The following is a 13,454-nucleotide window of genomic DNA, read 5'->3' on the forward strand; positions in this document are numbered from 1 at the left end:
TATGTTTCATATTCAGTGAAGGGAGACACTAACCAAGCTTTGAAAAGTATCAAAAGTGTTTCATAAAAACAAAAATTTGCTTCCATTTAACAGAAGTTTTATTGATAAAAGTATTTCAAGAAAGGGCCTTTCAGTCATTTGAGCTGACCCATTTATGTGCATCATATATGCCAACTGCCATACTAAGTGACAGAGGATATATAGAGAAGATAAAAAGAATACTATTAAAGTCATGTGGCATCAGGCATATCACTGTATTAGTCTTCTATGGCTGCTATAACAAAATATCTAGAGCTTGGTGACAAACAACAGAAATTTATTTTTTCATAGTTCTGGAGGCTGCAGGTCTAAGATCAAGGCATAGGCAGAGCAGGTTTTCTCTGTGGCTTCTCTCCTTGCCGTGCAGTTGGCTACCTTCTTGCTGTCTCTTCACATGGCTGTCCCTTTGTGCATGGCACCACTGGTCTCTGTGTCCCTAAATTTCCTTTTCTTACAAAGACACCGGTAGAACTGGGTTACGGCCCACTCTAATGGACTCATTTTAACTCAATCCCCTCTTTAAGGACTTTATTTCCAAATACCGTCAGATACTGCGGTACTGGGGGTAAGGGCTTCAAAATAAAAATTCTGAAGGAACAGACTCCAGTGCATAAGAAACATGATCTCACTTAACCACTGCCCTGTTTTACAAATGTGGAGCTAGGCTCTAAGAGAGTAAATAACTCAACAAATGTCACATAGTCAATAAGTGGAAACAAAATTTTAACTCCGGTCTCATTATGAGAGCACCAAAGGTATGTTTTTTTCTTTTAGTCACACCTCCTCAGAGAATTACAAATCTGACTGGAAAGACAAAGCACCGATTCATGAAACTATAAAATATGGGGGTTAGTGATAAAGAGGCATTTATTCACTGGACTTGTACTATCACATGGAAAGAATGGATTCAGGACTAACAGACAATTATAGAATATTTATTACATGTTAGGCTGGGCTCTTTCACAAGAGTCTACTGATTCCTTTCATGAGGAATTTCTGAATGGCAAGGAATAGTTATTGGTAGTCTTGGACCAAAGCCAATGTCAAAATACAAGAGAGCTTTCTGTAGTAAGTTATCTTACACACAACTGTCTTTCAGATCTTTTTTTCCCTGCACTTGAGTGTAGGCTCTGTTCTGGTCCACATGTATGAAACCCCTAATATGCTTTATAATATTCTACCTCATTGACAATCTACCTCATTGACAATCTTAGGGGGCTTCCAACTCTATAGCATCTCAAAGTGAAAGACAAAAAAGTCCCCTGCTGTGTCTCTTAAGAGTCCCACCTGGTGTCCATGAGTGAGTGTCAGGCTAGACTATGTGTAAATATATGTGTGTGTGTGTGTACACCCACTCGTATGCATATACATACACACACATACATAGCACTAACCATTTATTATAGGGGCCAAAGAACTGCCCTCAAGAAGTCTGATAAAAATTTTTTTTTTTTTTTTTGAGGTAAGTTCTTTGGGTATCAATTATACCATTTTCAGAAAACAAGTACAAAAGCACATTTCAAAGTTTGATTTGATTTTTAGTATTATTCATACTTCTTTCCTAGAGTAGGAACATTCAGTGGTGTTCTTACCAATAATGAGAATTCAGTTGTGATTTTTCAAACTGTCTTAATGGAGTTAAATGGGTGGAAGAGGTGCGAGTACCTTATCAGAATCATGGAGAAAAATGGAAAGCAGATAAAGAATATACATAGTTTAAAAAACAAAGCAGTGTTTTTCTCTAGTACTTTAATGTTTTCAAGTTTCAAATAATATTAAAAATGTTTTAAAAAAAGAAGTTGAGAAACACCAAGGTATGGGAATTTTTAAAACTCTGAAGATCAGATTTCATTTTTTCCAGGAAAAAAAGTGCCTTAGGAGGCATTTAGTGAATGTTCTGAATATAATAGACTTAGTAGCCAATTAACCCAAGATACACGTAGTTCACTAAATATACACATAGGGAAAGGCAATGCTCTCACAGAGTTGTCTAGGAAGTCAACAGCATGATGGTTTAAACTGTAGGCGGAAAAGTTAATCTCCAAACACAGTATGACATTTCTGCAACTCTGAGCACGGATATTTTTATTCTGCCATTTTTGTGTTTCCAGTTGTTTTTAGCTTTGTAAGCTTTCAAGGAAAGATCTAATTATCCCCCCTCAACTCTATCTCCCAGTGCCTTCTATGAAATAAACATAAAACTGGGGATACATGCTCAAGTTGAGAACTGCTCTTACCCCTGAATTTCTTTTTCCTCAATCTGAGTATCCAAAGACAACTAAGATTTTCAATTTAGGCCTTTTTGGTTTTCAGTCCCAGAACCACCTACCTCCAAACATCTTCACAGAATACAGTATTTCCTATCTGCTGTCAGGTTCAAACCAATCAGTTCTCACAGCTGGAGACAGATTGAAAGAATGTCTATAGTGCATGCCCTCCCCATTCAGGGGCTCTATGTGCTTCCATGATGCCCTGCCCTGTTCCCCTGAAGTCCAAGGAATACCTACCTCTAGTTTCAGAACATCGTGCTGAAGTTTACGCTGAAATTCAAGGAAGTTTTTGATCGTCAGCTTCCCCTTGAGATCAGCTCCAAAGAAGTAGGTCGTGAGGGCTGAACACAAGCCAGACTTGAGGGTGTTACCAGTAGTAGGACGATCTCTATGACGCATACCCATACTGGTTTGGGAGCGGATAATGCTCTGAACCTGAAGGAAAAGCAAAGCCCCATTCAGAAAAACATTACCAAGTACAAAAGTATAAAAAAGTAACAACAATAACTGACTACTGATTATTTATTTGCCTATACGGTGCTACGATTCTCTTTTAATGCACACAATCCTATTAAGTCTTACAATGGTCCTCATTTTACAGATGAGGAATTTGAGGCAGAGTGTTTAATAACTTGTTCAAGGTCAAGTAGCTAGCAAGTAGCAGAACCAGGATTTTAACAGAGACACCTGACACCGTTGTAACTGAGATGCTCTTAAAAATCTCTCTTCAGAAAAGAACACGCATTTGTGTTTAAGGCTCAAAACCTCTCACAAAACACTAAAATAATCATCAACCTCTCAGTAATACATTCTGAGGAGTCTCAGGAGACTTTTCATGCTTTTCATACTTCTAACTACTGACTCTCTAGTTATGACATGAGGTAGCATAGCTATAGGCAAATACTGACATCTAAGAGAGATAACACATTTATTAGAATGACAAATTTTTAAAACAGATTTTATTTATTTTTTGAGAGAGAGAGAGAAAGAGCATGAGAGGGAGGTGGGACAAAGGGAGAAGCAGACTCCTGCTGAGCCAGGAGCCTGACACAGGGCTTGATCCAGGGATTCTGGGATCATGAACTGAGCCCAGGGCAGATGCTCAATGGACTGAGACATCCAGGTGCCCCTAGAATAATAAATTAAATACAAAGTTGGTATGAAGTAATTCCCCAAGAAAAGTTGGGAAATTAATTTAGTCCTTGAGAAGTTTTATTTTTATTATTTTTTAAAAAAGATTTATTTATTTGAAGGGTGGTGCCTGGGTGACTCAGTCAGTTGAGGTTGAGTGTCTGCCTTTGGCTCAGGTCATGATCTCGGTGTCCTGGGACTGATTCCTGTATCAGGCTCCCTGCTCAATGGGGAACCTGTTTCTCTTTCTTCCTCTGCCACTAGTGCTCATTCTCTCTCTCTCTCAAAAATAAATTTTAAAAATCTTTAAAAAAAAAGTTTACAAAAAATTTATTTATTTGAGAGAGAGAGGGAGAAAGAGCATGAGTACAAGTCAGGGGAGAAGCAGAAGGAGAGAGAATCTCAAGTAGACTCCCCCATGAGTGGGGAGCCCCAGACTGGGCTTGACCTCAGGACCAATGAGATCATGATTTGAATCAAAATAAAGAATCAGACTCAACCGACTGAGCCACCCAGGCACTGCCTTTGAGAACTATTTATTTATTTATTTATTTGACAGTGAGAGAGAGAGAGAGATCACAAGTAGGCAGAGAGGCAGGCAGAGAGAGAGGAGGAAGCAGGCTCCCTGCTGAGCAGAGAGCCTGATGCAGGGCTCAATCCCAGGACCCTGAGATCATGACCTGAGTTGAAGGCAGAGGCTTAACCCACTGAGCCACCTTGGGGCCCCTTCTGAGAACTTTTAAATGAACTTTTTGAGTAAGGATAAGTTTTGGAACTAGCAACTATGGCCTAACTATACAAATGAGCTTTTGAAGCAAGTCTATGACTATTGTAGCATTTTCTTTTTTACTAGTTCCTATAATCGTTTCTACCTCTTTAGAAGCTAAAAAAGCAACTATTCAGAATAATTAAAATTGGGATATGTAAAAATAAATAATGAAGGTTTGTTATATAAATAATACAGAAAGCTTTGTAGGTAATGATTTTTTTTTTAAATATTTTATTTATTTATTTGACAGAGAGAGGTCACAAGTAGGCAGAGAGGCAGGCAGAGAGAGAGGTGGAAGCAGGCCCCCCAGCTGAGCAGAGAGCCCAATGCGGGGCTCGATCCCAGAACCCTGGAATCATGACCCAAGTCGAAGGCAGAGGCTTTAACCCACTGAGCCACCCAGGCGCCCCTATAGGTAATGATTTTTAAATTGCCAAATTAGAAAAGCATAACACTTAGAAATTTAAGAGCTATAACAACAGATTTACCTTAGTTAAATGTCTTATGTATTTCATTTTTTTACCTGTGACCATAAAGAAGATTTAAGTCTATGGCTATATAAACAGTGGAGTAGTATAATGGAAAGCCATGAGACAAGGGGTCAGGAGACATGAGGTCTGACTATTGTTCTGAGAAAGAATTTATGAGAATAGAATTTATGCAGGTCAGTGAAACTCTATGGGCCTTACTTGTCTCACTAGAAAAGTCACAGAGTATATTATCTTTAAATCTCCTTGTAACTCTAGGTTAGTATCATACTTGGTTTTGACATGATTTCTTCGGGGTCCACATTTTATTGTGGTAATAAGATAAGCTGTATTTGTTTCTTATGTACACAGAGATTTGAAAGACAGATATTCAATGGATTTTTTTAATTCTTTAGGTTGAGGATTTTTAGACTTTAAACTGAATACAGGGGACACCTGGGTGGCACAGTTGGTTAAGTCTCTACCTTCCGCTCAGGTCATGATCCCAGGGTCCTGGGATTGAGTCCCACACTGGGCTCCTCGCTCAGCGGGGAGCCTGCTTCTCCCTCTGCCTGCCACTTCCCATTTGTGTATGTCTCCCTCTCTCTCTCTGACAAATAAATAAATAAAAATCCTTAAAAAAAAAAAAAGGACTTTAATAATTAAATTGAATATAGGATAACCAGAACATTTTTTGTTGTTGTTTTGAACACAATACACAATTCATTTTATCTGCTTAACTGTGAGTACTGAAGAATTTTCACTAACAGTGAACCAGTACTGAGAACCTACCATGATTTATATTTCGCCTGTGGCTGTAAATATTGCAGCTTATATCCTTCCTATGGTGGAAACTGTGTGTTAAGCTTCAAGTGTGTGGTGCTGGGAATGTGTGTGGGTAAGTGACTGGGAAAAAGAGTTTAGGGAAAATTAACTAACTCATGCAGTATGGTCTTCATTAGTGATTAATAATCACATAGTCTCAATACTTCTGCATTATATAGAAACTACTATTTATAATAAGCATTCTTTAAAAACTTTGAGAAAAATCTTTTTTTTTTTTTTAAAGATTTTATTTATTTATTTGACACAGAGGGAGAGAACAAGAGAGGGTACACAAGCAGGGGGGAGTTGGAGAGGGAGAAGCAGGCTTTCCACTGAGCAGGGAGCCTGATGTGGGGCTTGATCCCAGGACAGTGGGATCATGATCAGAGCTGAAGGCAGACGCTTAATAACTGAGCCACACAGGTGCCCCCCCCTTTTTTTAAGATTTTATTTATTATTTGAGAGAAAGACAGCATGCATGAGCACAAGTGGGGAGGAAGCAGAGGGTGATAGAGAAGCAGGGAGCCTGACAAAGGGCTCAATTCTGAGACCTGGGATCATGACCTGAGCCAAAGGCAGACGCTTAACCAATGAGTCACCCAGGAACCCCAATATTTTCTTAAAATATTTTATGTAGATAATTTGTTAAGGGTATAACATGTGAATCAATCAAAACATCAATTCAACTAGTCATGTGAATGCTTACTACATGCTTTATGCTGTGGAGAGAATCAAAAGAAATATAAAACATGATTTCTGAAAGAAAATTTCATTCTTCTATCTCAAAAATGAGTTATTATTTCTCATACTTTCATACTAAAAAAACATTTCTGTCATGGCATTGGGTGAAAGGAGCCCAAACAGTTATGAGGGTTGTTTTTTTTTTAATTATCTTTCGCTACGATCTACTATGAAATGGGTTAGAGAAAGGATCTGTGTGATAGAAAGGTCAGAGAAAACTCACACAGAGTATTAATAGTAGATTAATGCCTTTTAGTAATGTGTTTATGCATGATCAAAGTGATTTTAGAAAAAGATGAATCAAGGAATTAGCTATTAGTTTGCTTCATGCAACATTAACTTTGAAATATGTGAGGTCCTCTTCCTGCTTCTGTTTAACTTTTTTTTATAAGCTTGATGAATACACTGTCAAGAAAACACCTGTTTAACTGGGAAGTAAGTGCAAAGTTTGAATGTTTGGAAGCCTAGAGCACCGTCAAATATAAATTCTTATATTTCCCAAGAATGTAAAATGTATAAAGGTGAAGCAGGAAACTTCTAAAGAGAGCCATTTGTTCATTAGCTACCTTATAATTATTTTTTTGTTTTTGGTCTAAAAGGTTTTTTACATCAAGATTCTTTGTGGTCAATATTAGACATTGTATTAGTTTAAGGTGCCCAATTATCAAGGGATCACATTAGATGAAATAGCACTCCCTTCTCTAACATCTGAATAGACATTTTTCCAAAGAAGACATAGAGATGATCAACAGGTATATGAAAAGTGCTCAATGTTACTCAACATCAGGAAAATGAAAATCAAAATTACAATGAAATAACATCTCATACCTGGTAGAATGGCTATTATCAAAAGGACAAAAAATAACAAATGTTGGATAGGATGTGGAGAAAAGGGAACACTTGTGCACTATTGCTGGGAATGTAAATTGATGTGGCCACTATGGAAAACAGTATGGAGGTTCCCCTGAAAATTAAAAATAGAACTACCATATGATCCAGCAATTTCATTTCTGGGTATTTATAAGAAGGTAACAAAATCACTATTGCAAAGAGATACCTGCACCCATCCATGTTCATTGCAATATTATTTACAATAGCCAAGATATGGGAACATCAGTATCCACAAATGGATGGATGGATGAATGTGTAAATATATGATAGAATGTACAGATGTATGTGTAAATATATGATATATATGATATATGATATATGATAGAATATTATTCAGCCATAAAAAAGAAGACAATTCTGCCATTTGTGATAGCATGGATGGACTTTAAGGGCATTATGCTACATGAAATAAGTCAGAAAGAGAAGGACAAATACTGTATGATTTCATTTATATATGAAATCTTAAAAAAAAAAAAAAAAAGGCCAAACTCATGCATACAAAGAAGACTGTTGGTTGACAGAGGTGGGGCGGGGGTCCCCATGGGTGAAGGTCATCTAAAGGTATAAACTTCTAGTTATAAGATAGATAAGTCCTGGGGATGTAATATATAGTATGGTGATTATAATCACATTGTATTGTAAATTTGAAAGTTAAGAGAGTAGATCTTAAAAATTTTCATCAAAAGGAAAAAATTTGTAACTGTGTGGTGATGGATATTAACTAAACTTATTGTGGTAATCACTTTGCAATATATTCACAGGTCACATCCTTATGTTGTACACCTAAAACTAATGCAATGTTATGTCAATAATACCTCAATAAAAATAATATTAAGTAGTTTTATATAAAATAAAATAAAATAAAATAAAATAAAATAAAATCCAGGGATGAGTTGAATATGTGATGGGGATTAAAGATGCACTTGTGGGACGCCTGGGTGACTCAGTTGGTTGAGCAGCTGCCTTCGGCTCAGGTCATGATCCCAGCATCCTGGAATCGAGTCTCACATTGGGCTCCTTGCTCCGTAGGGAGCCTGCTTCTTCCTCTGACTCTGCCTGCCACTCTGTCTGCCTGTGCTAGTTCTCTCTCTCTCTGAAAAATAAATAAATAAAATCTTAAAAAAAAAAAAAAGATGCACTTGTGATGAACACAGGGTGAAATATAGAAGTGTTCAATCACTATACTGTACACCTGAAACTAATATCACATTGTACATTAACTGGAATTAAAATAAAAACTTGAGGGGGTGCCTGGGTGGCTCAGCAGGTTAAAGCCTCTGCCTTCAGCTCAGGTCATGATCCCAGGGTCCTGGATCGAGCCCCATATTGGGCTCTCTGCTCGGCGGGGAGCCTGCTTCCTCCTCTCTCTCTGCCTGTCTCTCTGCCTACTTGTGATCTCTGTCTGTCAAATAAATAAACAAAATCTTTAAAAAAATAAATAAAAAATAAAAACTTGAAAAAAAAGAAAAATGGGGGCAGTAGGAGGAAATTCAGTGTTTCTAAAGTCCAAATGAATATAAAATATCCCCCATACTCCCCTAGGTGAAAGAAAATTTTAAAAATACCAAAATAAGTTCTACGTGTAATCATTTGACATGACCTGTCAATATCAGTAAAGTGCAGGATTACGGGAAAGTGAAGGTATTCGACGGAAACGGGGTGCAGATTTGAATAAATGTCTCCAGGTATTCAAAAATATTTGTCTGTGTGGATTTCTTACTTAAAGATGTACTGTACTTCTCCAATTTCCTTTTTGTTACATTCCTTATTTTAAATACAAAATGCTTTCTCCCATATATCCATACATATTTTGTTTTGAAGCCAGTCTGATAATCATAATCATTGCATCTACAGAGGTATCATGGCCCACCAATGATAGAAGTTTTATGGAAATGTAATCTCTTTCTAGGATTCATCAGAAACTGTACACATCTCTGGCTTGGACCTCCTGCAGTCAAAGGCATGCTATCATGTTTCCTTCTCTTACAGAAATTCTTTCAAAACATCCTTATATTCTGAACTATATGGCACAAAGCAGCTGTTTAATAAACATTGACTAAACACATGACTGAACAGCCATAATTTTTCCTCTCAGCATCATAGTCTAATCGATATTAGAGAATCAGAAGAACTTTGACCTTAATCATATGCTCAAGTAATTCCTTATATTTAGAGTAAAAACTAACAAAACCCGCTTGTTAAAAGTGAGGATGATTTTTTTTCTAAATGACATATTTGGTACTTCAAAAAGTGTATAGCATCCGAGTATGCTGACCAAGACCAAAATAACTTCAAGGCACATGAAAATGTATTAAATATTATTGTACTTAAAGAAACTTTCCAGGACAACTTGCCTGTTCAAATTCCTCCATGTCCACTTCTCCATCTCCATTCAAGTCAAACATCTTGAAGGCGATTTCAAAATTTCTCTGAGGAGCTGCAAGTAGAAAGGAAGGAAAGGATAGGAGGGAAGGAGAAGAAGGAGAGGGGGAGACAGAAAGTATTTAGAAGGCATTGACTAAAAATAAAAAATCATCTCTTTAAGAAAAACAGATGGTTAGACACAAAGTATTATCAAGTCACAGAATACCACTCTGTCTAGATTAATATGTAGTGATACTCCTTAAAACCAAAAGAGAAACTTGACTATGGCCAATAAAGACAGCACTTGTTTCTTGAGTTTCAACACTAATATCCTAAATACTTCTGCTCTGCTTTATTAGAAACCATCCTCTTAACTCTGTATTAATGTTGCTCTGTTACTTAAATATAGCTTTATTTATCTGGGCATGAAAGTCTGCTTGTAGTGAGACATACTGCTGCAAAGAAGCTAAAATTCTAAGTCTTTGTCTTGCCTTTTTTAAAACCAGCTAGGTTTGGGGGCACCTGGATGGCTCAGTCAGTTGAGCATCCGGCTCTTGGTTTTGGCTCAGATTGTGATTTCTGGGTTGTGGGACTGGACTGCATCGGATTCCAGGCTCAGTTGGGAGTCTGCTTCTCTCCCTCTCCCTCTTTTTCCCCACTCTCCTCTCTTTCTCTCACACACATGCTCCCTCTTTCTAAAATACATGAATATACCTTAAAAAAAAAAAAAACAAACCCAGCTAGATTTCTACTTTGGTCTTTCCAGTCTCTCCATTTTTAAGTGCAATCAGGAGTTTAGCAAATGTCATTCAGCCATCAGGTTACTATCTATAGGCAGAAAAGCATACTGGTAGCTACACAGCCTCCTACTTCAACCATGTCAGCTGGGTACACAAATCACTGAGCAAAGTATATGTAAATGATAAAATAAAGCTGAGTTTAAAAGCAAAGTGAAAAATGCAAAGCTTGAGAAGATGCATGTATATATTTTCTTTCCCTTAACTGAATAGTAAAAGCTCTTCAAGATGTCTTAGAGTTCCTAGATCAAGCAGTATACTATAAATACAATTAATATACTTGTATATTAGAATAAAATGTAATGTCTCTTCTTTCTTACCATGCTAAATATTCTGGTAAAGAAAACAAAGTTATTTACTTCCTTCCTTTGGTACTTCAAATTTATATAGCTGTGGAGAATAAACCAAAATAAAACATCCTATATATGCTAATACTATTGAATTAAATTTTCAGTTAACACAACTTTTATTAAAAAATTTAAAGATTATATGTAGACCAAAAAAGTTAAAAAAGGCTTAGCACATTATCCATAGTTACAGAGAATCCATAGTCCCATCTTGCTCATGAACTTGTCAGTAGTAATACCTTGTGGGTTAAATTCCACTTTCAGCCAGCTAGCCAGCAGCTAGGCTGGTGAGCTCCTGGTTTTTAGTGGCCTGGGTGAATTATGTGCTTGTCAGCTTCCAACTGCCTTCCTTACTTGATAATGGCTTCCAACGGGTTTGTACTTCTTTATGTCTCAAGTACAATTGTTGCAAAGGATATAGCTGGGGGAATTAGATTTTTGTATACTTACTGTCACTTCTTTAATTTTTCCTACTTGTCTGGTGTTTTTACTGAAGAGTTACTATGCCAAGCATTGAGCTCGATAATTTAAAGCTTGATAATTATCTGATTTTGTATGCTCAACCCTGAAAAGCCATACGTGACTAGCTCAACATTGCATAGCTAGTATGTGGCAGAAATGGTAAGTGAACCTAGATCAACGATGACTCCAAAGACAATACACTTTTTCATTATGCTCCATGGCATCCAATAGTAAGACAGTGGTTCTGAACAATAACAAACACACACTCTATTCTGGTACATTTTAACCTAGAAAAACAAAAAACAAAACATGACTCACTGATTACATCAGTCTCTGCAATAGCTGAATTCCAAGCTGTTTATTTCAAGGACAGAGCTGCCCTAAGAGAAACACTGCATATGCCACGTTCATACGTTAGAATTGGCTGCACTAACTGGGAACCCACAGGCAACATTGGATTCTCAGGTTTGTCACCTGTTTTTAAGGATTCTGAATATGAGTTGCTTTAGGAAGGTATATATTCTCATTCTCCTCTTCTTCCTTATTGTCTTACATGTGGACCACTTCATTCAAACACATTACTTGCCTATTCCTTGTAGATACCTGACATTGTAACAACTGCAGAAAATATGAAGCTGCTGCAAGTTTTCAGTGGGGGAGGAGCACCACCAAACAGGCATTATAAATGATTTCTCTGGCTACAGCGTGAATTGAAAGATGAGCTGGAAAAGAAGAACCAGCTTCAGAGAAGATCATGCAAGCTCTCGTAAAGGTTGAAAATGTGAACTGAGGTGATGGCAGTGGTAATCCGAGAGGAAGAAACACATTTAGAATAAGGAGGTGGAATTATGCAATTTAGTGATTAATTAGCTGTGAAGAGTTGAGAGTAAAAAAGGCTGACACCAGGACTGCCTTAGGCTACTGGGTAGCTTGCATGTCATTAACCAAGAGCTAAAACAGATGTAAAAGGTTTGAGAAATAAAAGGAATTCAGAGCCGACCCGCTGAATTAAGGGGTCCACAGCCTGTTCAGATGAAAACGCTGGGAGAGTGGGAAACAAGGGTCTATAGGTTCCACAAGAGGGGTGAAAGCTGGCAGTTGCAGGCACAAAGAGCCTGAAGTGGGGGTGCCCACAGAGAAGTGAGGGTTGAGGAGAAAGTGGAGGAAAGGACAGAGTGCAGCTGGATGCCAATATTTAAGGTAAAAGGAAGGAGAAAGGAAGCAGTGACAGAGGACATGGCATCAGGAGGAATACAGACCTCATGAACAGCAATAGGGAAAAACTTAGGGAGAGCCAGTAACTGTGTTGAATTAAAGCTCAAGAATTAAAGCAGCATTCCCATTCCCTAGCTCTATTGATTACAGAGGGTGCGCAGAGTGCTTAACATTTTAGCTTTATCATCATCTTTCATTCTTATTGTCCTGTGGATTTTGTGAAGGCACAGTCATCATTTAAATGACAGAATGAGTTATTTCAGCAAATCATAGTTTATATGGCTTCCTACAACTAAGGTTAAATTCATTTTACCAAACAAAGCACATCCTGTACTTTCTTGAGCTTTCTATATCTCTTGATCCTGGCTTACTTTCAAACACAGGATTTGCTTTATATGGAGCTCTGCAGAGCGTTCACTGAAGTATGTGCATGGACACTACTCCAGAGGCTGAGCTTCTAGAGCGCCGGCCATGAAAAGGCAAGTCAGGGCAGTGGCCTTGAGCACTCTCAGTTAGGCCTTAACCAGTCTATCAGGAAAGGTCCTTACGGGAGTACTTCTCTCAGCCTATTCAGTCTTCATCTGCTGATCATGTTCTCTTGTACTTCCCTGTCTCCCTTTAAATGTAGGCTTCAGGATAACGAATATATTCACTTTTTTCTTCAAAGATTTATTTATTTATTTGAGAGAGAGGGAGAGAGCAGGGGGAAGGGCAGAGGGAGAGAATCCTAAAGCAGACTCTCTGCTGAGCATGGAGTCCGATGTGGGGCTCGATCCCGGGAAACCTGAGATCATGACCTGAGCTAAAATAAAAAGTTGGGTGCTAACCAACTGAGCCACCCAGGTGTCCCTCAGTGTAATTTTTAAATCTAGCTGTTCTAGAAAGCTTTAAGGTGTCCAGGGTTTCTGCTAACTCACAAACTATTTCCACAGAAAGGAACTGAGAGAGGAATTCTTTTGAATCCCAGGCTACTTACACAGTGAACAGTGACGTTTTCCCCAACTGTGTTAACGACATAATCTACCTCCTGTACAATGATTTCCAAAATGATAGCCTATGTTGGAACTGATTAATACAGCAAGATTCTATACAAAGTTCATTACTGTACAACTTTAAGAATTCCATGACCATCTCTG

The 13,454-nt window shown here is 37.8% G+C and overlaps 1 protein-coding gene across 3 annotated transcripts in view; it reads right to left on the reverse strand.

Annotated features, from left to right (window-relative positions):
- Positions 1–13,454, reverse strand: part of MICU1 (mitochondrial calcium uptake 1) — a 242,801-nt gene that overhangs the window by 67,881 nt on the left and 161,466 nt on the right. For all 3 annotated transcript variants that reach the window (XM_082715893.1, XM_082715895.1, XM_082715894.1), the window contains 2 exons: positions 9,488–9,570; positions 2,547–2,744 (listed from right to left, as the gene is read on the reverse strand). In XM_082715893.1, coding sequence (XP_082572019.1) covers positions 2,547–2,744; positions 9,488–9,570 — 281 coding nt within the window. The remainder of the gene's footprint in view (positions 1–2,546; positions 2,745–9,487; positions 9,571–13,454) is intronic.

The sequence above is a fragment of the Mustela nivalis genome (assembly GCF_964662115.1).
Source record: "Mustela nivalis genome assembly, chromosome: 2".
In the NCBI taxonomy this organism is placed as follows: Eukaryota; Metazoa; Chordata; class Mammalia; order Carnivora; family Mustelidae; genus Mustela; species Mustela nivalis.